The sequence below is a fragment of the Diabrotica virgifera genome, chromosome 5 (assembly GCF_917563875.1).
Source record: "Diabrotica virgifera virgifera chromosome 5, PGI_DIABVI_V3a".
Taxonomy (NCBI): domain Eukaryota; kingdom Metazoa; phylum Arthropoda; class Insecta; order Coleoptera; family Chrysomelidae; genus Diabrotica; species Diabrotica virgifera.
In genome coordinates, this window is record NC_065447.1 from 163,648,673 (window position 1) to 163,675,406 (window position 26,734).

Sequence of the window (26,734 nt, forward strand, 5' to 3'; positions counted from 1 at the left end):
TCAGTAGTCAGAAACTTCAAAATATGCCTTTTTTATGTCTTATTGCAAAATGGGAAATAAAACCTTTTATTTAGGACTAGGTACGTATATCAGAACAAAAGTCACAAAAATATGTTGTTCTTTTCTGAAGTATGAGAACACGCTTTATCGCTATTTAAAAAATTAATAGGCCAACAAATAAATAGGTGGATAAAACGGGACATAAGAAACTGTATCCCATTTTATCCAACTTATAAGTGTCCCGTTTTGTCCAACTCAGACATTTTTCAAAACAAAAATGGCTCCTGGCTAAACGTGAAAGCAAAATTAGGTAGACTACACATGAGAATATTCGTTAATGAGTGCTTAATTAAATGTAATAGTCACCGGAATTATATGTTTAGATATGTAGGCAATATAATGTAGAAAACAACGCACTTAAAAGTACAAAGTAACAAAAAAATAGAGTCAAACAATTCTAAACACAACAACTTTTCATCAAATAATGGCATCGAGGTAAAAGAAACTGAGAATGTTAAAATGACGACTGAGAACAAGTTTTCGTCGTTGTCCGATTGATAGCAGCACTAGTTGGGTCTCTAGGCTAGGTATCCCGTTTTATCCGACTATCCCGTCTTATCCAACTCTCCCCTACCGTTCTTTGGTTTTCGTCATAGTAAGTCAATTCTCTTAATAATCTGCTAGGATGGTTTCTGATATTGTTGAAAGTTTCGTGTGCTCTTTCGTCTATCATTCTCAGGACTTTCTTTTGTTGCGTATGTCCAAATACGTTTCTTAATGAGACATATTATCTAGGTATATTTAGACCTTCCCTGATCATGTGGTTTTGAATGGTTTGTATTTTTTTTCTTGTTGGTTTTACACGTGTGCCCCCATGCGGCTGAGGCGTATGTTAGTGTTGGCAAAATTATACAATTTGCCATCCTAATCTTTGTCTTAAATCTCAGTTTACTCTTTTGACCTATTAGCGATGAGAGTTGACTCCTAAGGGCTTTAGTTATGGCTATTGTTAACACATTCTTTCAAAAGAGAGGAAGTCAACTTATCACACGCAAAACTGCCTGCAAGTTACTAATTTTTGAGATTGTAAGCCAACAATATAAGTTGCGTGTGCCAAAGATTGAAATAGGAATGCGAAACGAAATGAAAATAAGTATAGGGGAGCAACAAATAGTCAAATATGTGTTAAAAAAAGTGTAAATAAGGCGCATATAGGGCAACCATGTCAGAAAAAAATCAGCTGGAAGATGAAGGAAAGTCCTAATACAACTTGCCAGTATTTTTAGAGTTACTGCAATATTATTAGTTGGAAAACACTCAGGAAAATGTTTGTGAATAGAAAAACCTGGTGGTGGTGAAATGAAATACAAGAAAAAATAATAGAGAAAAGAAAATTTTATAAAAACTTGCATGAAACTAAATATAACACAGATTTTTAAAATTATAAATTCGAAAAAAAAAGAAGCGAACGCAGCTGGAGTAGAAATAGTTTTTCTTTTCAGTAGAGTGAAGGGAATGAGAAAGATATGTAAGATAGCCAAACAGAGCACAGAACGCATGCGATTTTTTAATCATATTAAATGTATCGGAGAAAAATAATAAAACAATAATACATGAAAAGGTCAAAAGATGGAGAACGAATAATTTTACGAATGTTCAGTGGTTAGAACATCACTGAGAAGTTCCTGGTGTATGAATAAGAGATGAAGGCCAAACAAGAAAAATTTCAAAGAAGCTGCCCAAAACTCTGAGCCTGTATCTTAATTTTGAGAGAATCATGTAGTATATAACTAAGGATTCACTAGGAATTCCTAAGGAAGGAAAGCTTTAAAATCATACAGAAAGTAAAGTGCATCAAGAGTAATGTGGATAGTCTACCTTACAGTTGGAAATAGTAAATAATTAAAAAAATAAATAAAATTTAAAATTTTATAAGAGCATTAAATATATTATATTTTAAACTTTCTTACCATTGAAAACTCTTAAAACGTTTAAATAGAATGGTATATTATCGATTTTTAACATTTATTAGAAAACATAACCTTACAATTTGAGACATCATAACCAAATTAACCACTTAAGTGCTTAAGTTATTTTCTCTTCACTTTATCACTTTAACCAACCTTTAACTTTAAAGTAAATTAAAGAAACTACTAAAGAAGAGAACTATAAAATGAATCATGAAAATATAGAACCTCAAAAGTGCTGTCCCAATGATAAAATGAAGCTAAAAATCCTAGCTATTCATGGTTACAGACAAAACGCTGAAACTTTTAGATCAAAAACTGGATCTTTTCGAAAGATGATTCACAAATGGGCAGAGTTCACGTACATTACAGCTCCCCATAAGGTTATTCTAGTAGATGATCCTAATGATTTAGAGAAAAATGGACCTGATATTGGACAAAGTAAAGATGAAGGTAGGTAATGTTTTATTTAATAACTGAATATAACTAAGGCATTCTGCACACGAAGCTTATTGTCATAGACGCGTACAAGTATCGTCATGCAAGGACGATTCCTCTACGCCTTAAAATCCGCAAAAGGATTTCGTCTTGTTTTTTTAAGGTTTTTCATGGTTTTACAGTAGTTGCAAAGATAAGATGTCAAGTGATAAAGAGAACTTGCTTTTGTTAAATTATCTTCGCCACTGTAAAAAAAAGAAACAGGAAATTTTGGGTATATACGTATATCCATCCCTATAACAGGTTATTTATTGCCGCCAAAGAGTTATTGGATGATTTAAATTCCAGACATTTTACAGAATGTCTAAAGATACATTTAAAGAATTGGAGTTAATTGTAGGTCCTACCATTTAAAATCAAAATACTAGCAGGCATACTAACATACCATTTTCAAAAAATTTTGCAAAAAAACATTCTAGTACTTAGCATACTGCAAGTGGCTGATATCGTTGTATGCCTGGCACCTTGCAGCTTGTCTGCATTGACAATGCTGCACCATTAATTCTTCATGTACAGTACTTTATAAAGATACAAGTGAGCAGCACGAAAACATATTTATGCTTTTCGTACATCAAATCTAATATTCGTCTATGACGATAAGCTTCGTGTGCAGAATGCCTAACTGAACTTTTGTAATGAGATTTTACATGAATTTTTTTTTTTAGAACAATATGGTTGGTTTTTTAATCGAGATGATAAAACATTTAGGGGTATTAGAAAAGGAGGGCCAGCCATTGGTTTTGAAGATAGTTTAAAATATATAGAAGATATTTGTGAAAAAGAAGGTCCATTTGATGGTCTTTTAGGATTTTCACAAGGAGCTTGCTTTGCTGGATTACTTTGTGATTTACAACAAAGAGGATGTAAGTGAGTGTTATCAATGATTAAGTGCAAAATTATTTAATATAATTTAACACTTTGACTGTGGTGGTTAAATACTTAATATGTATACTAGTTCTTGCATCATGTGAACTCGGAGATACATTATGGTCTATTCTCTCTATGTGTCACATATTCTGTACATATTCATAGGTACTTCATGCCTTCTAGTACACAGAAGTATAACTTTTGCTACAGTAGAACCCTGATTAACAGTGGGCGGATTATCCGGCTGCTGCAGATTATCTGTGCTGTGTGTTATGATTTCTCATTATTCAAATTGCATTTTTGAGGTTGTATCGAAATATGTGCAAATAAATTTCAGACCAAATGTGTGAGATTTAGTTGCGCGCTAGAGAAGAGGCATTACTCTGTATACTTATTAAACACAAGAGAAATGTTTTAAAGACTTTGAACAAAAACTATCTATTTTAAACAGATGTGAAAGGATGAAAGGAGTGAAAGTATCACATCATTATTACTAATCTAAAACGCTGGCAATTAAACAATACTCGACATCAATAAAAAGAAAATAAAAATATCTTCTTTCTCATAATCCTTAGTGCCCTTCAGGGCGTCGGATAAAATAAAAATATAAAATTTCATATTTCAGTCTGACTTCTTTAAACACATATCTGATATAGAATAGAATAGAAAAAAGCTTTATTCTCAGGATTCACAAGTTACAAAAATTAAATTGCCAATAGAGAGAATGGTGTCAATTACAATTTATAAGGGTTTCTGAAACAACCTACACTGGGGGCGTACCAATCTTTGCTAAAAAAAGTATTGTATAAATTTTATATATTATACCGGGTGTCCACTTATATTTTCCCCCATTTTAACTGCCTATATCTTCTAAACGGCTCAAGATAGAAATATGCGGTTTTCAGTGAAATGTTTTATTTTAGTAAAAGTTTTGTCTGAATGGATGGAATTTTTTATATCGCTTTCAAATACGAAATAAAAAATGGCGGATTTTTGAAAAGAACTTTGTTGACTTTTTTTTTAATGGAACACCCAGTATATTCTTTTGTAAATTGAAAAAAAAGGTCATTCACCTATCTAGCGATATAAAGTTTTTCAAAATCGGTTGTCAAATCACTGAGTAATTAATTTTTAAAATGAGAGGTGCAACGTGGATATCACATACCTAAATTACATAACTAAGTAAGTTATGTGATTTCCACATTGCATCTCTCATTTTAAAAATTAATTGCTCAGTCATTTGACAACCGATTTTAAAAAATTTTATATCGCTGGATAGATAAATGACCGTTTTTTCAAGTTTTTAGGTAAATGACCATTTGTTATATCGCTTTTAAATAAAAAATGGCGGATTTTTGAAAAAAAAACGTTGTTGACTTTTTTATTAAAACACCCAGTATATTTTTTGTGTCTTCAAAAACGGTCATTTACCTATCCAGCGATATAAAATTTTTTAAAATCGGTTGCCAAATGACTGAGCAATTAATTTTTAAAATGAGAGATGCAATGTGGAAATCACATAACATAATATCATTTTGCTCAGTTATGTTATTTAGGTATGTGATATCCACGTTGCACCCCTCATTTTAAAAATTAATTACTCAGTGATTTGACAACCGATTTTGAAAAACTTTATATCGCTGGATAGGTGAATGACCTTTCTTTCAATTTACAAAAAATATACTGGGTGTTCCATTAAAAAAAAGTCAACAAATTTTTTTTCAAAAATCCGCCATTTTTTATTTCGTATTTGAAAGCGATATAAAAAATTCAATCCATTCAGACAAAACTTTTACTAAAATAAAACATTTCAGCGAAAACCGCATATTTCTATCTTGAACCGTTTAGAAGTTATAGGCAGTTAAAATGGGGGAAAATATAAGTGGACACCCGGTATAAAAGCGTATGCTAAAAAAGCGGAGATTTTTCACGAACGATTGAGCATAGATAGATAGATAGATAGATAGATAGATAGATAGATAGATAGATAGATAGATAGATAGATAGATAGATAGATAGATAGATAGGTAGATAGATAGAATTTATTGGTCTAGAAATTTATACAATTAATATTTTGGGGCTCATCTCCATACATGAATAGAGCTTTTATATCTCAAAAAATAAACCACAACATTACACAAATTTATCTGACTAGTCAAAAAAAATATATGATTATACAAATGTAAACACATTAAAAAATTAGTACATTAAAATTTACAGAAAAAGAAAAAAAAGAATACGTTACAAGAAACACATTAAAAATTTAAAAATTCTTCAATACTGTAAAAAGCATGGCTAACTAGAAATGTTTTAGATTTTGTTCAAAGCATTTAATAGTGCCAAGATGCATCTTATGTGTCACCGACATGTCACTGAACTTATTAAAACATTTGATCCCAATGTAGGTAGGAGCATGCTGTGCTACTCCCAGGCGGGAAAAGGCTGGTGTATGTTATCCTTGAGGCGTGTGTTATGTGAATAACACAGATTCTGTGTTAGGAATGTTTGCTCATGTTTTTTTATATACATTATTAGTTGTAACATATATATAGGCTAGGAAGAGTCAAGATGTTAGCTTTTATAAATAGTGGCTTACATGATGTAGTTGGTGATACTTTAAACATAGTTCGTAGTATTTTTTTTTGAGATATAAAAGCTCTATTCATGTATGGAGATGAGCCCCAAAATATTAAGCAGTACTGAAGGACTGACTGCACCAAGCCATAATACATTAGTTTTAATATGTGGAAGGATACAGTATCCCTTATATTTCTAATTACATAACAATGACTACTGAGTGTCGAGGTTACTTTATCTATTTGATCTTCCCAACTTAGCTTTGGATCTAGCATCAGTCCTAAAAATTTTATTACTTCAGCATTTTGAATGGACTTGTGATCAATATATAGATAAGCATCATAGTCAGGGGCTATATTCTTTGGTAAGAATCTCATGAAACTGGTTTTTGTTATATCTAATTTAAGGCCGTTGTCGCTGCAGCACTTACTAAATTCCTGAGATGCTGTATTTCCCTTGCTAACAAGCTGATCAAATTGATGATGTAATATAATGAAGCTTGTATCTGCATATTCAATCATTTGATTAGGAGTAGTGCAAACTTGGTTGATATCGTTGATAAAAACAATAAAGAAGAGAGGACCAAGGACCGAACCTTGTGGTACCCCCACAGAAGACTTCACTGGGCCTGATAGTGTACCATCTAATATTATTGTTTGCAGACGATTTGACAAATATGATCTTACCCAGTCATGTGGTATACCTCGAACTCCCATGCCTTCCATCTTCATCAGAAGCAGCATGTGATCCACCATGTCGAAAGCACAACTGAGATCATAAAAAAGACCCAACGTGTTCTGTTAAAAGAACCTTTCAATGCATGCAGTGGTTGGTTACATGGATGGAGAAACAATGGTGGAATTTTGCTATAAAATGGAGACCATAGTTACAGAAAATAAATCTACAACTTTCTCTTTATAGCGCTAATAAAAAAGGTTATACTAAAGAGCAATATTTACAAAAACCTTAGCTGCAAGTAATGAGAAGAGTGTATCGTATTGAGTATCAAAATAGTAAAGACAGGATAACCGTGTTGTGTTGTGCCAATGCGTCTAGCAGCCATAGACTGAAGCTGACTGTCATTGGAAACTCAAAAAATCCTCATGCTTTAAAAAACATGAAATCGCAGAACTCTATTCACTATTATTACCAGCAAGCTGCCAGGATAACTTGTAACATCCAAGATGTCAAGCTGCCAAGATTAAGTTCATTCCTATAATAATAATAATAATAGCGTTTCCCATTGCATCCCCCATTCGCAGGGGGCCGCGCCTGATAGAAGAACTGACAAAAACTCCCACAGGATAGCGTTTCCTAGGATTAGCGCAGAGAGTAGCAGGGATACTTACCGTGGAACAAAAACTGACACCTGGCAGTAGGTATAAAATGCACACCCATTAATATGGAGAATATTAATTTATGTTTAGGATCGCTGCCTGGGGATCGGCAGGGCACGTCTGGAGCCGGCGCTGGACGTGACAGCATGCGGGACGTCGGTGGCAGGGTGTTGAGGAGGCGGGCCCCTGTCATACAATCAGCTACAGCCCAACCACAAGCGAGTCAAACAACAACAAGAGCTCCACCCGCCGACGGTGCTGCGCTGGATCATCAGCCGGCGCTCACTCAAGCGAGACGACCGAGGCAGCGCATGAAATGGACTGTGTCCATTAATGAAAACATTTTGCGCTTCTATTACAAGGTGACAAACCTCGGTCAAGAAACAATCGGCTACCGACAACAGCTGTATGCCGAATTTTGCAGGACGTACCCAGATATTCAAGTATCGGAGCAACGAGTATCAGATCAATACCGGGTAATCATAAGGAACAACCTTATCCCAGAGACTAGACGCAATTCGATCAAAAGCGAAGTCGAACGGGAGATTAATAACCAAGAACAAGTTTTAGATCAAGTCCCTAATGAAATCCTCGATGAGCAGATTCCTGGGATTCCCATGCCAGAAACCCAACCTGAAAATACACAGCAGGAAAACAACGAGTTGCGCGATAGTCTAGTAGTCTAGTAAACTAAATGGCTCGTGCCGTACAAGAGTTTAATGGAACAAACCCACTTAGCAGACCACCTCTACCACGAATAAACTCTTGTAAGAAACTAGGTGCGCTGTTACAAATTGTGAACACTGAAGTGCTACCCAACTATGTCGTAGAAGCTCACACGTTAGAATATTTGCATATGCTAATCTATTGTGCAGCAACAGCAATTGCTAATGTAATGGGTGTTAAGATCAGAACACGACGGGGTACTAATAACGAAAGAACTGGTAACAGAATTGCACCCTGGGAAAAAAGACTGCTCGGAAAGATCGAATTACTACGTAGGGATATTGGTATAGTCAAAGAATACATACGAGGTGTAACAAGTAGAAAAGTCATCAGGAGAGCTGAAGAAATAATGCTGACTACCGCAAGACACTCAAGATATGATCCAGAAAACAACACAGCCCATCAGTGTCTGGATACATTAAAACAAAAGCTCTCCGTTTATTCAGGACGACTAAGGAGGTACAAAGTTAGTAACAACCGCAAAAGCAACAATGCTCTTTTTGAAAGTTCTGAAAAGGCGTTCTATCGAAAACTCAATTCCACTGTAGAACGTGTCGATAAGACTTACCCAAGCCAAGAAGAAATTCATGAGTTTTGGGGAAATCAACTTTCCACGCCAGCTGCTCTTAACAACAATGCTGGATGGATAGAAGATACGACACAGAACTGCCAACACTACATTACCACCCTTTACGAACCCTTCACTACTGAAGAAGTCTCAAATACCATCAAAGAGCTTCATAACTGGAAATCTCCTGGACCAGACGGAGTTCAAAACTTTTGGCTCAAGAAGTTTTGGAGTGTTCATGAATGCTTATCAACACTAATTAATCATGTTATTTCTAATCCGCAGGATATACCATCATTCCTAACTCAGGGAACCACTTATTTAATTCCGAAGGATCAAAATAGCACCCAAGATCCAGCCAAATACCGCCCAATTACTTGTCTTCCAACTTTGTATAAATTGGTTACATCCTGTGTTGCCTGGCGTATCTACCAACACTGTGCTCTGAACAATTGGCGATTCGGATTAAGATCGCAGCGCCAATGTGGTATCAAATTGAACCGAGCTAAGGGACCATTGTGAAGTGTGAAGTTAGTCGTATTTCGTATTGATGACAGTGGAGAAACTACCGGCGCCGCGTCCCATTGTTTACATATTGTATGTTGTATTTGGTTGTATGTTTAGTTTTGTGTTTTAGTTTTGTTCGTTTATCTGTGTTTTTCTTTTAAATTTAATTATATTTTGTACACAAAACACAATTAACCTTTAACGCGAAACAACAAATAACGTAACAACAAACAAAATAAATAACAACAAACGAGTAATATACAGCAACAATTAAACGTGATTAAACCATAAACAAACAAATTCTCCCAACCTAAACAATATGCCGGATGCCATGCCTTCAACCGTCAACGTGAAAGAAAATAAACAATGGCCCCTTAGCTCGGTTACTGCAATATCCTCCAGAGGGCGTATTGCTTAGGACGAGATGCCAATATCATAGAGCCTCAACACAAAGGATGCGCTAAGGGTTCCATGGGTTGCAAAGAACAACTCATCATCGACTCAGTCATTTCTAACCAGGCATATTCCAAAAAGAGGAATCTTTTTACTGCCTTCATTGATTACAAGAAGGCCTTTGATTCAGTGCCGCATGAATGGCTTATAGATATATTGAGAATTTATAAAGTCGATGATAATATAGTGATTTTTTTAGAGCATATAATGACGGAGTGGAAGACTAGAATTTACCTTCAAATACCTGGTGAAAATAACATCGAAACTGAAAATATCGCAATCAGCCGGGGCCTGTTTCAAGGAGATTTGTTGAGTCCACTGTGGTTCTGTCTAGCTATGAACCCACTATCTCAGCTATTGAACTCCACAGACGCAGGTTTTAGCATCAAAAATAACAACAATGTAGTGGCGAAGCTTAATCATTTATTGTATATGGATGATTTGAAATTAATGGCTTCCACTCGAAACCAACTCGATGAGATGCTAAAAACTGTAGAAACTTTTTCTAATGACATTAGTATGCACTTCGGACTAGACAAGTGCCGTATTTTAAATATAGTCAGAGGAAAAGTACAGCCCGGAGGATTCGATATGCAAAATGGCCAGAACATCGAGGCCATGGGTGAAAACGATATGTATAAATATCTTGTAGTAAAGCAAGCGCGGAAAATTGACCATAAACAAATGAAAACAGAGATAACTACTGAGTTTATACGAAGGGTAAAACAGCTGCTTCGCTCACACCTTAACAGTAGAAATTTGTTTAAGACACTAAACACCTAAGCTTGTTCCGCGCTTAGCTATTCATTTGGCATTGTTAAGTGGACAAAAACGGACATAGAAAATCTTCACCGAAAAGTAAGAACGCACCTCACAAAGGCACAAAAACACCATCCAAAAAGTGCAGTAGAAAGAACGACATTACCACGGAATTTAGGAGGAAGAGGACTTATGGATATAGGTGAGCAATTAGACAAACAAATTGCTAATTTAAGATCTTATTTTCAGATGCAGGCTGAAACATCTACTCTACATCGCGCTATCTGCGCAGTTGATGACACAACACCGATAAAACTGAGGGAAGCAGAACTGCGCATAAACCACCTTACTAAGGACGAAAAAGTGCGCGCCTGGATGGGTAAACCTCTGCACGGGCGACATTCCAATGAGATCAGCCAAGATTATGTCGACAATATGGCGTCGAACTACTGGTTGGCATCAGGAAAGATGTTCCCTGAAACGGAGGGTTCATTACTGGCCATTCAGGATCAGGTTATACCAACCAGATAACCTGAAATATATCATCAAAGACCCTCATGTTCAAAACGACAGATGCCGATATGGATGTCAAGCCCAAGAAACCATCCAACATCTTACAGGGGGCTGCCAGGCATTTGCTGCAACTGTGTGCAAGGAACGGCATGACGCAGTGGGAAAAATCCTTCATCAGGAGATAGCTATTAAGCTGGGACTTCTCCAAACTGACCATCTCCCATATTATCAATACGTCCCTGCGAGTATGCTTGAGGATGGCAACTACAAGCTATACTGTGACCGCACTGTGCTCACAGACCAAACAGTGGCGCATAATAGACCAGATCTCGTATTAGTCAATAAATTAACGAGACAAACAACCCTCATTGATGTGTCGATTCCTAACAACAATAATCTACGTACTAAATTTACTGAAAAGATCGCCAAGTACAGAGATCTGGAAATTCAAATTCGGAGACAATGGAGAATGCAAAATACCCAGACGATACCGATTATTATGTCTACTATTGGAGTCATTCCGAAGCCGAAGACCCTCCTCGAAAGCATAAAAAAGCTGGGTCTTAATGACCATCTTTATAAGACCATGCAGAAAGCAGTACTACTCGCAACGGCCAGATGTGTACGAAAATTTTTGGGAGATACACCTGCATACCAAGTCACCTAGGGCTCGATAACACGGAGAGTCCCACCAGAGCTCAATCCTTTTGATACCGTAGGTATCTGGGATGAGTCAATTTTCCCCTTAGAGGGAGTGTGAGCCGTATGGCTAAATAATAGCGTTTATTGTCCAATAGAAACCATTTACAGGACAAAATATTACACAAAAAAAATTAAATGAAGTATTAGTAATTCATAGGTACCAATAACACATCAAAAATTTTACGAAACTAAATTTGAATGTAAAGAAATAAATTAATAATCACCTAGGTAGATCTTGGCCATAGAAATAAGTTGCTTTAAACTGCAGTTAAATATATCGCAGTAAATACTTAAGGCATTATAATAGCTGCACATGACGAATAGAGGAGAATTCAACATAAGGTTAGTTCTAGCTTGTGTATTTCGTTATGAACGTTAAAATTTATTTGTCGAAGGATATCAGGGCTGTCAATGAGATTATGTAGTAGCTTGTACAGGAATACCAAGGAGGCATTAATTCGTCTAGATTGTAATACTACGTCCAAACCGCTACATAACTCATTATTGCTGATACCCCTCCTAGGATATATACCATTAATTTTGTAAGACAAAAATTTTAAAAATTTACGCTGTATCCGTTCCATAATTTGGATATGTACATCATAAAATGGTGACCAAATGATAGAGGCATATTCCAGTTTGCAGCGTACAAAAGTGTAAAATAATAATTTAATGGCCTTAGTATTAGTGAGATTTCGACTATTTCTAATTATAAATCCATAAGATTTAAGTGCTTCTCTAACCTTTATATTAACATGTTCAACAAAAGTGAATTTGTGATCAAATATAACTCCAAGGTCTTTAATTTTATTCAAACGTTCCAGTTCATTGTCATCAATAATATAAGGATGGTATATAGTAGACTGTTTCCTGGAATAACTAACTACTTTGCACTTATTGGCATTAAGTTTCAGATGATTTTCCTTACACCATTCATGTACGCGGTTCAGTTCACTCTGCAGAAAATGACAATCGTTAAGGTCGCTTATCAATGAATAAATCTTTAAATCATCGGCATAACATATACTCCATCTAATTTACTTACCGTTGCACGTTATCCGCGTCATAGCCCGTGACGTCACATGATACCAACACGAAATATTTAGGCGGTAGGTGTGTTCTTTTTTAGAATCACTTTGCCGAGTACACTGGAATTACAGCCACTAGACACATTTTATTATATACGCGTAGAAATAATATTTAAAGATTTCTATTAATGTTAACTTAAAGAAATACACAATAATATTTAAAAGGGGTAAACCCTGTAGTTGGCTGTATACCTTCGTTAAAACAACGTAGAATGAAGAATCCAATTATATCATGAAAAATCTTGAAATCCTACATTGGTTCCGTTACGTAGACGATTGTCTCGTTTTTGTGGATGGTCAGCAAGACTCAGCTAATCACCTTTTATTCAAAATCAATCAAATCCATCCCAATATCAAATTCACTATGGAACTAGAATCATCTAATGCCATTAACTTTCTAGATCTAGATATTACCAGACTCAACAACCAGTTCAACTTTGGTATTTACCGCAAGCCTACTCAAACTGATCATGTTATCCATTTTTCATCCAACCATCCACTGTCTCATAAATATTCTGCTTCTAGGAGTTTCATCCATAGACTACATACACTACCTCTATCTACAGCTGAATTTAACAAGGAAATTAATATAATCAAACAAATAGCAGTTAACAATGATAGGTCTGGATCCCGCGTATGAAAAAAAAGTTGATTAATAGCAAGCTGAAAATTTGTTAATAGCTTAAGGGTGTCTACTCGGATAAACTTTGATATATGGGAACACTGGAACAGGGGCAGTTTTAATTGTGGAACAGGTTAAAAATTTGGAACGGTCAGACCACGAAAACGGTACATTTATTTTGTCCGACAGAACAGACTTAAACTCTTCGAACATAGATTAAACTCCCATGCAAAAATCAGACTGCTATTTATCACCTGTCATAATTCCTGTCATTTGACATATTCTACATGTTCCACTCATTAAAACGCCCATTTGGTGATAAACAGCAGTCTGATTTTTGCATGAGAGTTTAATATCTGTTTGGAGAGTTTAAGTCTGTTCTGTCGGAAAAAATACATGTGCCGTTTTCGTGGTCTGACCGTTCCAAATTTTTAACCTGTTCCGCAATTAAAACTTCCCCTGTTCCAGTGTTCCCATATATCAAAGTTTGTCCGACTAGACACCCTTAAGCTATTAACAAATTTTCAGCTTGCTATTAATCAACTTTTTTTTCATACGCGGGATCCAGACCTATGATTACAACCCCAATATAATCGACAAGCTAATCCGGAAAAGAGAATCCAATCGCCTTCAGCAACTAGCTTACAATTCAAATCCAGTCATCACACCAATCTATAGGTCCCTACCGTTTCACAATTCTGTCATATCTGAGAAGATCAAACACATTCTCTGTTCTTCGGACAATGTCCACATATAATTCAAAGTCAATAACACTCTCAATAAAACATTATCTAACAGTAAAGATCCAATCAACTATATGAATCGTAGTGGTGTTTATAGATTATCTTGTTCTGATTGTGATGCCTCTTATGTAGGAAGAACCTATAGATCACTATCTACTAGAGCAGCAGAACACACTAAACGTGACAACACATCTGCTTTCTCTCACCATCTCAAAGTCAACAAACACCACCTTAACATCCCCGATGGTGTGACTTTGATTCATAACATCCAAGATAAAAATAACCTTCGTTTAGATCTATATGAAGATTTAGAGATTGTCAGAGACACAAGGACAAGTCCAAACTGTGTCAACCGTCAACTTTCTCTTAACCGTGACTTCACCCCCATTCATAGACAATTATTTCCGTAATTCTATATTTCTATCCACCTTCACATTGACCTCCTTTTCTATACATACCACTACAAACCTAAACTAAATAAAAATCCAAACAATATACTCAACCAAATAATCTTTTAGTTTCTTTCACTCTGTGCTTCTGACAATACTCTATCTCTTTCATCTCATTCTCTAATTATTTTCACTTAACATAATCATTTTCTCATTATATCAAAATCACACCCTGCAACCCTTGATCTTTTCGGATATGACATTCTAATATAGACAATAACCAAAAAAATTTTGTTGAATTTCCAACATTTTTTCACTGATTCACCCTGCTTTTCATTTATATTAAAATTAAAAATAAATCTCAGCTATCAACATTTAATAAATTTTACTTAATCTCAGCATGGGTCAATACAATATTCAAATCTAGAATTTCAATAGTGCAATATGTGACATACTTTTTTACATTTACAGCTAACAATCAAAAGTAAATTTCTTTCGTTTTTGATTGAAACATGTACATTTCTTTCAGCACAATTTTTCCTAATTTAATATCAGTATTAATTCATTTACTACTTCACACAATTTATATTTTTAATAGTATTTCTATATTATTTATTAGTCCTCTGAAACATATGCAACTAACATTATCATCCATTTTCAATAATGTTCTAATTTAAATTTTCAATAATTCAATATGCAACAAACTCTTTAATACATAACAATTTTTTTAAAGATTGTTCGATTAAGATGTGTACATTTTTCAATTAGACTTCCTTCATTTAATATCAGCTCCTTTTCTTTTAATACCCATCATAATTTACATACAGAACTATAGATTGGTATTTTCCAGTGATGTGGGAGAGAGATGTCTCCCTCCCACATCACTGGTATTTTCTTATTATGTTCGTTAGTTCCCCGGAAACATATGCAACCAACCACTCCTTAGTCACATTTCTTTCAAATTCTACAGATGTTATTCAATTAAAATACCATGTTTTTTAAAATTTTTCTAAATATTTCCAGATAATTTCAGTAATATTCATTCATCACAACTCTACATAACTAAATATAATTATTTTCAGTCAGTTACATTTGAAAAACAGTCTATGACGTCACAGCATATGAGTAGATTTTTGCCTTTGATTTCGGTCCACTAATGAATATATTACAGCTCTTTAACCTTTATTTACAACTTAGAATTCACAACTAACATTTTTAATAATTGCATATTTCCAATCTAACAATTAATGTTAAATATAAATTCACTTTGTCAAAAATTTTTCGGATGAAATTTGAAAAATCCACCTATCTTCCTTGACATCTTGTCATAAAATTTCAGGCACCATTCTGTCTAATCAGTTGGTTGTTAACCTCTCACCTGAACACAATAACCTTGTGCAATTTCCGAGCAAGGATGACATACATCCACATGTGATAATTATATAATCTTAAGACATCGACTTAAGGTCGATTATTATATAGCGTATAATGTAGCAATAATGTTATTTAGAGGTTTTTACATCTTTTGAAGTGGCTAGTTTCAACTACTTGTAAACTGGACGTAAGTAACCACATTTTCTTTTTTTTTTCATTATCAAAATTTCACCCTTTTGCATTTAAATCTAAGTGGTTCACTTATTTCCAGGTTTACACTGATGATGGTCATTTTGACCGAAAACGTTTTGTACTTCCACTCCCTTGTGGATAAATTTTAAGAATTTTAATAAATTAATATACCTACATACAACAGAAGTGTTTACTTCATTCTACGTTGTTGACACAATAATATGTTTCATTTAATTTGTGTAAATGGATTATAAAGCGTTTGTATGAAGCACATTTGTTTGGAATACACTGTAACTATAATCGAACGAAGGTGATATTTTGGCATAAATTGGTAACATTTATTTGACAGTTGTGGTGACGACACTTCATATTTGTTTATACTCTTTACTATAAGTATTTGTTTCAGTATATTTACTGTTTTTATTATGTACTTTAATGTAAGATTATAACTTAATTCCTGTTTTCTTATTTCTCAAGTTTTTATTTATTTACATTGAATATTAATTTGTTTTGAGTATAATCCACTTCCGCAAAAATTGTGTGACGTATTTGATTTAAAATGAATTCAAGAATTTTTTGTAATTGGGCAACAATGTCAACTTAGATCTCTAACGTAGATAATGACGTGCAACGGTAAGTAAATTAGACGGACTGTAAACATGGTGCAGAAATAGATTCACACAGATCGTTAATGAATAACAAGAACAATAATGGACCTAGATTAGAACCTTGTGGAACCCCTGAAGAAGCTAGGTACTTTGCCGATTTGTAACCATTGTAAGAAACAAACTGCGTTCTATTTGACAAAAAAGACCTCATAAAAGTAACTGCGTCCTCAGAAAGACCAAAGTGACATAATTTAGAAAGCAATACTCCGTGGTGAATTCTATCGAACTTGACTTCTATTATCTAGGGCCTCTGAAATATATTGTGTGACCACTAATAAGTTTGTCACAATGGACCGATTGGAGACAAAACCATGTTGGTATTGAGACAGCTGATTACAGGTTTTTGAATAAATACGATTATACAAAATTATTTCAAAAATCTTCGACAGATTGCAAATTATGGAAATTGGTCTATAGTTTTCTACCCGATCCCTTTCACCAGTTTTTAATACTGGGCACACTTCTGACTCTTTCCAGAGATTTGGATATTCTTTATTCAGAAGACATAAATTAAAAATTTTTAATAGTGGCACAGTTAAGGCGCCTATGCAATCCTTAACCAGAAAAGATGGTATATTGTCACGTCCACACGTCATTTTGTCTTTCAATTTCTTGCTAGCAGAAATTATATCGGATTCTACAATAGGATAAAAATTTAAATAATCTGCGTTAACTGATGAAGAGTTAGCCTTAAAATTAATATCAGATGACAGAAAAACTATTGAAAAATTCTGCAAAAACATTCACAATATTTTGTGGTTCAGAGGTAGTAATGCCATTATACAGGGTGTCCCGAAAAATAGTGCGTTCCTTTAAGGTATGGAGAGAATACACAATTTGGAACAAAAAAGTCCTATACCATTTTTTTCTAAAGTTAACCGTTTCTAAAAAAAAGTTAACATTGTTTTCCATATACCTGTATTTTAATGTTTGGAAATTTTAATAAACTGGCAACATCGTACGCACTACGGAATAATAACATAATAAGAACTCGTTTGTGATTGCGATTAACAGTATTTAAAATAATCCAACCTAATAGTAGGTAATACTTATGTATTTACTATTTGTTTACTAAAATTATTTTCTTTTGAAATGTATTGAAATACCTATTGCATAATTTTAAACGAATTACACACCTTTTAACATATAAACACATCTTTTAACTGAACTAGTATTATGTATTTAGTAAGGTTTAAATGGGTTGAATGCTGAGTATTGCTGAGGGCTTTAACTGAATTACATAGTTTTAATAGTTTACAGTGGAACTTAAATACACCAGATAATGTCTCAGTAATTTGTTTACTTGTGAACTGAAATAACTAAGTTGTACTTACTTGAAAATAATTATTATACCGAATAGATGTTTCAAGTAACCTTTCACAAACACCATTCATAGGTAATTACATAATAGGTAATACACTCACTATTCGAAAACATTTTCGGCATTGACACTAAACAGGATTCTTTAAAACTATCTGTTTACTATCTATCTTCTATCTATTTATTTACATGGGACTGTCTATGTTTAAAGCGTACCGCACATAGTTGTCAGATTTAAATTTGCCTACCAAAATACATTTTAATTTTTTGGTCAAACGGTTGCATTTAGAAAAAAATGTTATTTTTTTGTTCTACATGGTGCCTTCTACCTATACCTTTAAGGAACGCACTATTTTCCGGGACACCCTGTATTTCATTACACCAGGAATTCTTGAACTACTATTTTTCGCATTAATATACGACCAAAACTTCTTGGGATTGATGGATAGAGATATTTGAATGTTATCGACATATACATTGTATGCCAAACTGATTTTTGATTTGACAAGGTGTCTTAACCGTTGAAATTCAAGCAACAATGATTTTTGAATCTTTTAAATTTTTTTCGAAACTTTTTTTTTTAATTTGATGTTCTGCATGATGTCAGCATCAAACCAGGGTGGATATTTATGACTAAAATTTTTATAAACTGAAGTAAAGTCGTATTTGAAGCAGGAAAAGTTGCCACAAAAAGTTACTTCTTCTGGATAATCCTGGTCCTTATCCCAATGAGGCAGCTCTAAGATCTAACGATGGAGTTTTCTTTGTTTTTTTTTTTCAATCAATGTTACACTATTGCTCAACCAATGGACCAGGGTGTTACTGAGACAATAAAACACCTCTATCGAAGGGAATTTATAGTGAACTTACACTATGTTATAATGAACTAATGAATGCATAATCTATCATAATCATGTTCTGATTATCTGTACTTTTCAATTATCCGTGCCACGTCCAGTCCCATAGAGCACAGATAATCGGGGTTCTACTGTACTTCATACAGAAAACTATTATAGAAGTATTAATTTACTTTCGTCTCAAACAGCACATGCCGCCAGCGTCTCATGTAGCACAGACAGCTAACAATTTTTTTGTGGAGGTAATTGCATTAAATGCACGTAAATGCATTTTAAAATGAATTGGTAATTTCTGCTTCTTCTAATTGTTTATATGCCTTACCTGACAAACAGTATCCAGGTTGACCAGAGCAATTGGAACAAAGAGTTATACATAATCCTATGAACTTTTTTATCTACTTCACGGCAACTTAAACCTGAAGATTTTAATATGACCGTATAACTGTTTGTTTTACTCATCTTGCTTTCACACTTCACTGCCGTATTGATCTTATTGTCGCAGAGAGCAAAGTACATTGGATGTACCCAATCAGTGGAAGAAGAAAAGAAGCAGGTTTATTTCATACACTTTTTTGAAGAATAAAAAAGATCCAACACAATTTTTTAATTATTTGCACATGTCAATGACTTCCTTCGATGAATTATATATTTATTTATGTATTTCCGGTTAAAATCCTTTACAAAAAACACAATACATTAAAATACCAATTACGATAAAGAGAACAAAAAATGCAAATTATCAATACAAATATAATACCAATACAAATTACACAATATTATTACAAATGTACACATTTGTATTTTTGTCCGTTTGAGTATATCCAAATTACTTTTATTAATAACATTCAATTCTATGTAACTAATGATGTATTTTTATTTTAGTGTCCAAATTCACTTTTAATTTTGCCATTTTTTCTTCTGGTTTTAAATCTGGGAGCCTTCCACATTTGAAATATTACATCGACAGAATAACAATACCAAGCCTTCATATTTTTGGAGAAAATGATCAAATCATTCCAACAGGCAAGTATTTTCTTGTTTAATATATAGTATAGTGCAAATGAAAGGAATACATTCGTTATTTCTTAAGCTGGCGACTTTAAGGAAAAATCCCGAAACAGGTTGATTTTTAATTTTAAATTGTGTGATTTTTTGGTATATTTATAGGTACTAGCAGCGTCATCCATTTGGGCGTGAGTGATGACGTAAATGATGATTTTTAAATGAGAATAGGGATCGTGCGCTAGCTCATTCGAAAGGTTATTTCTGTATATGGGAAGCGTACATGCATATATCCTAAGTCCAATTTTTCAGAAAAATACATTATTGCATAACCGGCAGCGGAATATCCTATTTTATTCATGGGAATACTATCCTAAGTATGATTCTCAGGAACAAAATAGAGAAAAATATAGAAGGTAAAATCGGAGAAGAACAAGCAGGTTTCACAGCAGGGAAATCATGTCTAGATCATATCCATACAATACAACAGACAATAGAGAAAAAAAGAGCTAAGAACAAAGTTGTACACATGGCGTTTATAGACCTTAGGAAGGCATACGACACCGTGCCAAGGAAAGAACTGTACAAAGCAATGACTAAAATAGGGATACCACCTAACGTAACACAAGCAATCAAGAACATGTAGAGTGGAAATGAAGTAAATATAAAAATCGGAAACAGGGTAGTTGCTAACTTCAAAACAATAAAAGGATTACTACAAGGATGCCCAACGTCACCAACTCTATTTAAAATATTTTTAGAACACGCACTAACAACTTGGAAGACAAAATGTAGGGGTATGGGAATACCGATAAGGGACATTATCTCTACACATTATGTTTAGCAGACGATCAGTTCGGGATGGTTCAAGATGGAGAGGATATCAGTTACATGGTAAGAAAACTAAAAGAGAAATACAAAAAGGTGGGCCTAGAAATAAATATGAAGAAAACGGAATACTTAGCAATATCGGAAGAAGACGTAAAAAACTTAGAAGTAGAAGAACAAGTTGAAATAAAAGGAACGAAGAATTTTAAATATTTGGGCTTTATAATGTCGAAAAACGGAACAACAGAAGCAGAAATAAAAAGCAGATTGGGACAAACAAGATCTTGCATCAGACAACTCTATAATGTAATCTGGAATACGAACATCAAGGGAAAACAAAAAAAAATGATATACCAAACAATAGTAAGAAGCATCATGACATATGCCGCAGTTTGGGTCATAACAAAAAAAACCCAAAAAAGCATTCTGGCAACCGAAATGGAATACTGGAAAAAATGTTGTGGTCTCACCAGAAGAGACAGAATAACAAATGAGGAGATAAGGAGAAGAATGCAAGTGGAAAAAGATGCCCTGAAATATATAGACGAGTGAAGACTAAAATGGTATGGCCACGTACGCAGAGCAGAAAACACTTGGATAAACAAGGTTGCAGAATGGAGCCCAAGAGGAACGAGATGATCTTGGAAAAATGAAGTCGACGAAGCCATGTCTAAGAAAGGATTGGAAGACGAAGACTGGGAAGATCGAAAAAAAAATGGAAGTCCTGGCTGACGGAAGGAAAACGGCATTAGCTGTAGACAACCCTTTACATATATATCTAAGTCCAAACGCTTTTAGAAACGAAATTAAACAAGAAACTATGTATACTATGACCAGAATCTTATCTGGACTTAAACTTATATTCCTCCAAATGAAATATTACGAATCGGATCCTAAGTCCATTATAGGATTATATGCTTCTCAATGAAAATACATCAAGTACTTAATAAAATATAGACTTGTCGAGTGCATTTGCTTAAAACTTAATATTTTTGTAACAATTTCAAATTAAATGTGTAGTATAATCTTTAAGTGCACATCAAGTGGTGACTGTTTACATTAGGTTTGTTCTAGCATCAGTTTCAAACTAGTGTTCTAGCATCAGTTTGAAACCATCAGCGATTAGTGGACCAGCGCGAGTAGAGGGGATAGCACTGGTGACTGTATTATGTCCTCTCACTGACCAACTGTTCGCTGACGGTTTCTGACTAGTTTGACTGTTTGCTAGAACAAACCTATTATGTATTAATTTTATGGTTTACAGGCTGCCCCAATTTATTGCGTTTACGAATTTTGGAAAATGGATTTAATTTTGACTTGACTTATTAGATTGTACTAAAAAGTCTTTTAACGAAAAAGGGTGATTAAGGACAGTCAGGAGCATTCTGAATAATATAATGCATACCTATTTAGTTTTTAACATAGCAGCATACCAAACAAATTTAAAGTCGAAAGCGTGTTACATATTAAGATTTGTATTAAATTCAGTTTAATTCGAACCAAACAATTTTAGACAAGGTATTTAGTGAGTATACAAGTTGAGTCCGCGAGTCTTTACCCGTGCGTCATTAATACCTGGCGAGATAAAACACATACTTTTTATCTAGCATCATTCTCTTCCACGCATGAAACTCATGACAAACCAGCTGCCGTTTGTTATTAAGTAAAAACACATGTTATTTTTATAAACCATCTAGACTCAGTGCATTGAAAAGTGATAGGTACAAAAAAGACGATTCGGTATGTTTTCATATTTTAAGCACAATTTGTTTGACGTTTCTGCTTTGTTTACTTTTGTGGCTGTCAGTCAGTTGAATTTTTTGCGGTTTTTGTCGAGTTTTTGCGTTTTGAAGTTTCTTTATATTACACAACCAGTTGTTTTCACAACTAATTTTATATTGGGCTTTGAAATAATAAGGTAAATAATTATATTTTGGCAATTAATATTTAAAACATACAAAGCTAACGTCATTCACACAGTAAAGAAATTATTGTGTTTAGATTTCCGTCAAAGTGAATAAAATAACAAAAATAAAATATGTTATTGAATTTTTTTATAAATTGTTTATTTATTTATTAATCAATAATAATAAAAGAATTTATTAAGCTACTTCAAATGTAGCTGTAATTCTGCACAAAAATTTTGAAGCAAAACTTACATTTGACATTCTATATATTTGATAGCGTCAAATTTTATAATAAAACCCGTAATCGGAACAGTAGTCACTTTCTCTCAGTTGTTGTTGCGTGAAATAGATTTCCGACTTATTTCGTATGCTTTAAATGATGACGCACGGGTAAAGACTCGCGGACTCAACTGTATATACATTGTTTTATCTCTTTAACAATGGCTTTTCGTAAAAAAACTTTTGAGGATCTTAGATTTATCGCTCTCTGATACACCTGTCTTTAAACACAGACCCCAGATTACAGAAGGGTAAGACTATCACTAAATTATTTTTTTTTTCAGTCAGTCGAGAAAATGGTTATTGCTTTTCTAAATATTAGTAAAAAAACATCTTTATTAATAATTATTTTATTTCTGCTTTCATTGTAACAAAAATCTCTATTGAAGGTGCAAATAAAGAAATCCTACCACATCAAGAACTTAGCGATAGATGCGGCCAAGATGCAGTCGTTAAATTAGCTAGGGTTACAAAATAAAAGAACTATAAACAAAGTTTCTGAGGGATTAGATGCTCAGGGTGGCATCGACAGATTTGCAGACACGAGAGCCCGGTGCAGCCTGGGCCCCAGAAACGCCGAGACCAGGTTCTTATGGACCTGGTCCCTAAGATAGGGGAGATACAATGGATCCGCCGTAGGAGGTCTAAGTATCTGAAGGGCTCACAAGTGGGCACTGCCCCGATGTACCATACCATACCATAAGTTCTGTGGTAAGTGCCTTTGTGGTAAGATCTTTACTTAAGTGACAGCGATGATTCAATAAAGAATAAATATTGTCAACCAGATTCAAACACTGATTTAGATGAAAGTGGAGGTAGGCTTCCTGCACCTTTATTGGCATTGCCAGAAGGTGTGCCAAGTACATTTAATGCTATACAAGACTCCTTAACGAATACAGTAGAAGAGACTTTAAATCCCAATTCTCTTTAAATCTCTTTAAATCCCTAGTGACCAAGAGAAAAGTTGTCCATAAAATAAAAGTAAAGCAGAGAGGAACGAAACGGACACAACATTTTCTTCACTGGAAAGTGAATCAGAGAAAAAGAAACTAGGTATGCCGATGGAAGGGCCTATGTTAGTAAGAAGGGTAAGAATGTTTCTTGTTAAAACTTAAAATTGTCATGTGGAATATCTTGGCGCATGAAAAGTAGTTCAAAATTATCTGAAGCTCAAAGGGAAGATATTTTCAAAAAATATTGGACGTCGTCTGTCCATCATGTAGGTGGTCTACCTCTACTTCTTCTATTTGCTCTTGGTCTCCACACTGTAATTTTTTGGGTCAACCTCCCGTCCTTCATTCTGGCTACATGGCCCGCCCAATTCCACTTCAGCCATGCTACTCGCTCTATGCCATCTGTGACGCCTGTCCTTCTGATTTATTCGTTTCTGACCCTGTCTCTGAGAGTCAGTCCAAGTAGTGACCGTTCCATTCTTCTTTGGGTCACTCGAAGTGTGGTTGCTGTGGCCTGCGTTAATGATAATGTTTCGGCGCCGTAAGTCATGACTGTATGTTAGTTGTATCTAAATAAAATAAATAAAGAAATATTGACGAGTTTTTTAAAACAAATAACCAATTTATGAGGACTTAATATACGTGTATTATAAATGTAAGGAGTCTTATAATATATATGTAATATATCCTAAGTCCATTATTTTATTATATTTAAACCCTTATTATACATACTTTCATAATACTACGGTAAAATATATACAAGGTGTCCCAAAAGTAGCGGAACGGTCGAATATTTCGCAAAACAAACATCGGATCGAAAAACTGAAAAACACGTTTTCAATCATTTTTAAAAATCTATCCAATGATATCACATGACACACCACCTCTTGGAGGTGGGGTGGGGGGCAACTTTAAAATCTTAAATGGAAAGCCCCAGTTTTTATTGCAGATTTGGATTTCTTATGTAAAAGTGAGTAACTTTTATTCGAGACATTTTTTCGAATTATGGATAGATGGCGCTATAATCGGAAAAAACCATTTATCGTGACACCATAGGTAAATTATAGAAACGGTCTAACAATTTGAAAAATACACTTTCAAATGAAAAGCCAAAAAATACGTATTTAATATTTTTCTAAACCCTATCGAATACCACTAAACATGATCCTCCACCCAACCCCCTAGAGGTGGGGTGGGGGGTAACTTTAAAATATTAAATAGCAACCTCCATTTTTTATTGCAGGTTTGGATTCGTCATGAAAAATTAAGCAACATTTATTCGAAACATTTTTTAAAATTGTTGATAGATGGCGCTATAATTGGAAAAAGACAATTTAGTAGCGCCATCTATCAACTATTCCAAAAAATGTTTCGAATAAATGTAGCTTAGTTTTTCATGATGAATTTAAATCTACAATAAAACATGGAGGTTGTCATTTAAGATTTTAAAGTTGACCCCACCCCAAGTCGTGAGGGTGAGGTGGAAGGTCATGTTTAGCGTTATTCAATAGGTTTTTGAAAAATATTAAATACGTATTTTTTGATTTTTCATTTGGAAGTGTATTTCTCACGATATTAGACCGTTTCTATGATTTACCTAAAGTATCACGATAAATTGTTTTTTCCGATTAGAGCGCCATCTATCCGTAATTCGAAAAAAATGTCTCAAATAAAAGTTGCTTACTTTTACATAAGGAATCAAATCTGAAATAAAAACTTGGGGTTTCCATTTAATATTTCAAAGTTACCCTCCACCCCACCTCTAGGGAATGGAATGGGGGATCGTATTTGATGTCATTGGATAGATTTTTAAAAATTATTGAAAACTTATTCTTCAGTTTTTCGATCCGATGTTTAGTTCGCGAAATATTCGACCGTTCCGCTACTTTTGGGACACCCTATATAATACTATTTTTAAATACCGACAATAGTTTCCGCTAAAATTATTAATTATTTATCATTTTTTGAACAAACATCAAATATAATGTTGTAAGTGCTCCTCCTGTAAAATTATGAAAATGTGACTTAGGATAGTATGCTTCTCATGTACAGATTTAAGTTTCCATTTAATAAGTAATATAAACATTAACATTAATATTATTTATACAGGGTGACCAAATTTTTTTTAAATTAAATTAATTGACAAAAAAGAAGAATATAAATAAATATGTAATTTATTTAATTCAAAATAGGTACATTTTACTGTTGTCAGAAATCAAAAAAAAAATATTTATTTCACAAATAAACATTGCTTTGTGCTTAAATTAAATGTTCAAACTTCAAATAGGCAGGTGGCTGGCGCCAGCTGGTTTAGTTGAAAATAAGATCACTTATTTTCAAATAAGACATCTTTGACCCCTTATCGAAACAGAAAAAATTCAGATCGGTTAACTTTTCCACACACATACAAACATACATACTACATACACACAAACATTTTCCCATTTTTAAATAGAAATTGAGTAAAATTTCCGAGCTTGGTACCTCTTGAGTGGTATAACCGATTTTCAAAATTAGACATTCGTTGGAAAAGTAATGATCAATACACTCGGGTCCACGAGTCTTTACCCGTGCGTCATTAATACCTGGCGAGATAAAACACATATTTGTTAACTCAAGTTTTAACCGGTGATAGGAGCAATAACTACTTACTGTCACTTGCTGTTGCCTTTAATAAATTTCAATTTCCGACTTATCGTGACCGGCCGTAGCGTAACGGCATAATCGCTGGCCTCATACGCCAGTGCACGTGGGTTCGAGCCCTGCCCAAGACAATCCATTTTTCATTTTTAAAAATGATACGAGCCGTCTCACCGTTCCGTTTTTGTATATATAGTGTCGCATGTAGGGGGGTGTGCGCCACTGGCGAGAACTAGCGATTTCTAGGATAAGTGCGACAGAGGCGCACCACGGCGTGGCGGCTTAAACAGCGAGTTAACGCGCATGATTAACAATTAAAAACCAATCAGCTAAAAAAAAAAAAGCCCCGATTACTGTTCAGAATCTTGAAACAGAATGTTTAAACTTCAGTTTAGGCA

The 26,734-nt window shown here is 34.3% G+C and overlaps 1 protein-coding gene across 1 annotated transcript in view; it reads left to right on the top strand.

The window, feature by feature from the left end:
- Positions 1 to 1,921: 1,921 nt before the first annotated feature.
- LOC114334974 (esterase AGAP003155) overlaps positions 1,922 to 26,734 on the top strand; it is a 40,965-nt gene continuing 16,152 nt past the window's right edge. The window contains exons 1-3 of the mRNA XM_028285109.2: positions 1,922 to 2,420; positions 3,131 to 3,328; positions 19,610 to 19,750. Of these exons, the coding sequence (XP_028140910.1) occupies positions 2,174 to 2,420; positions 3,131 to 3,328; positions 19,610 to 19,750 (586 nt within the window). The 5' untranslated portion in view covers positions 1,922 to 2,173. The remainder of the gene's footprint in view (positions 2,421 to 3,130; positions 3,329 to 19,609; positions 19,751 to 26,734) is intronic.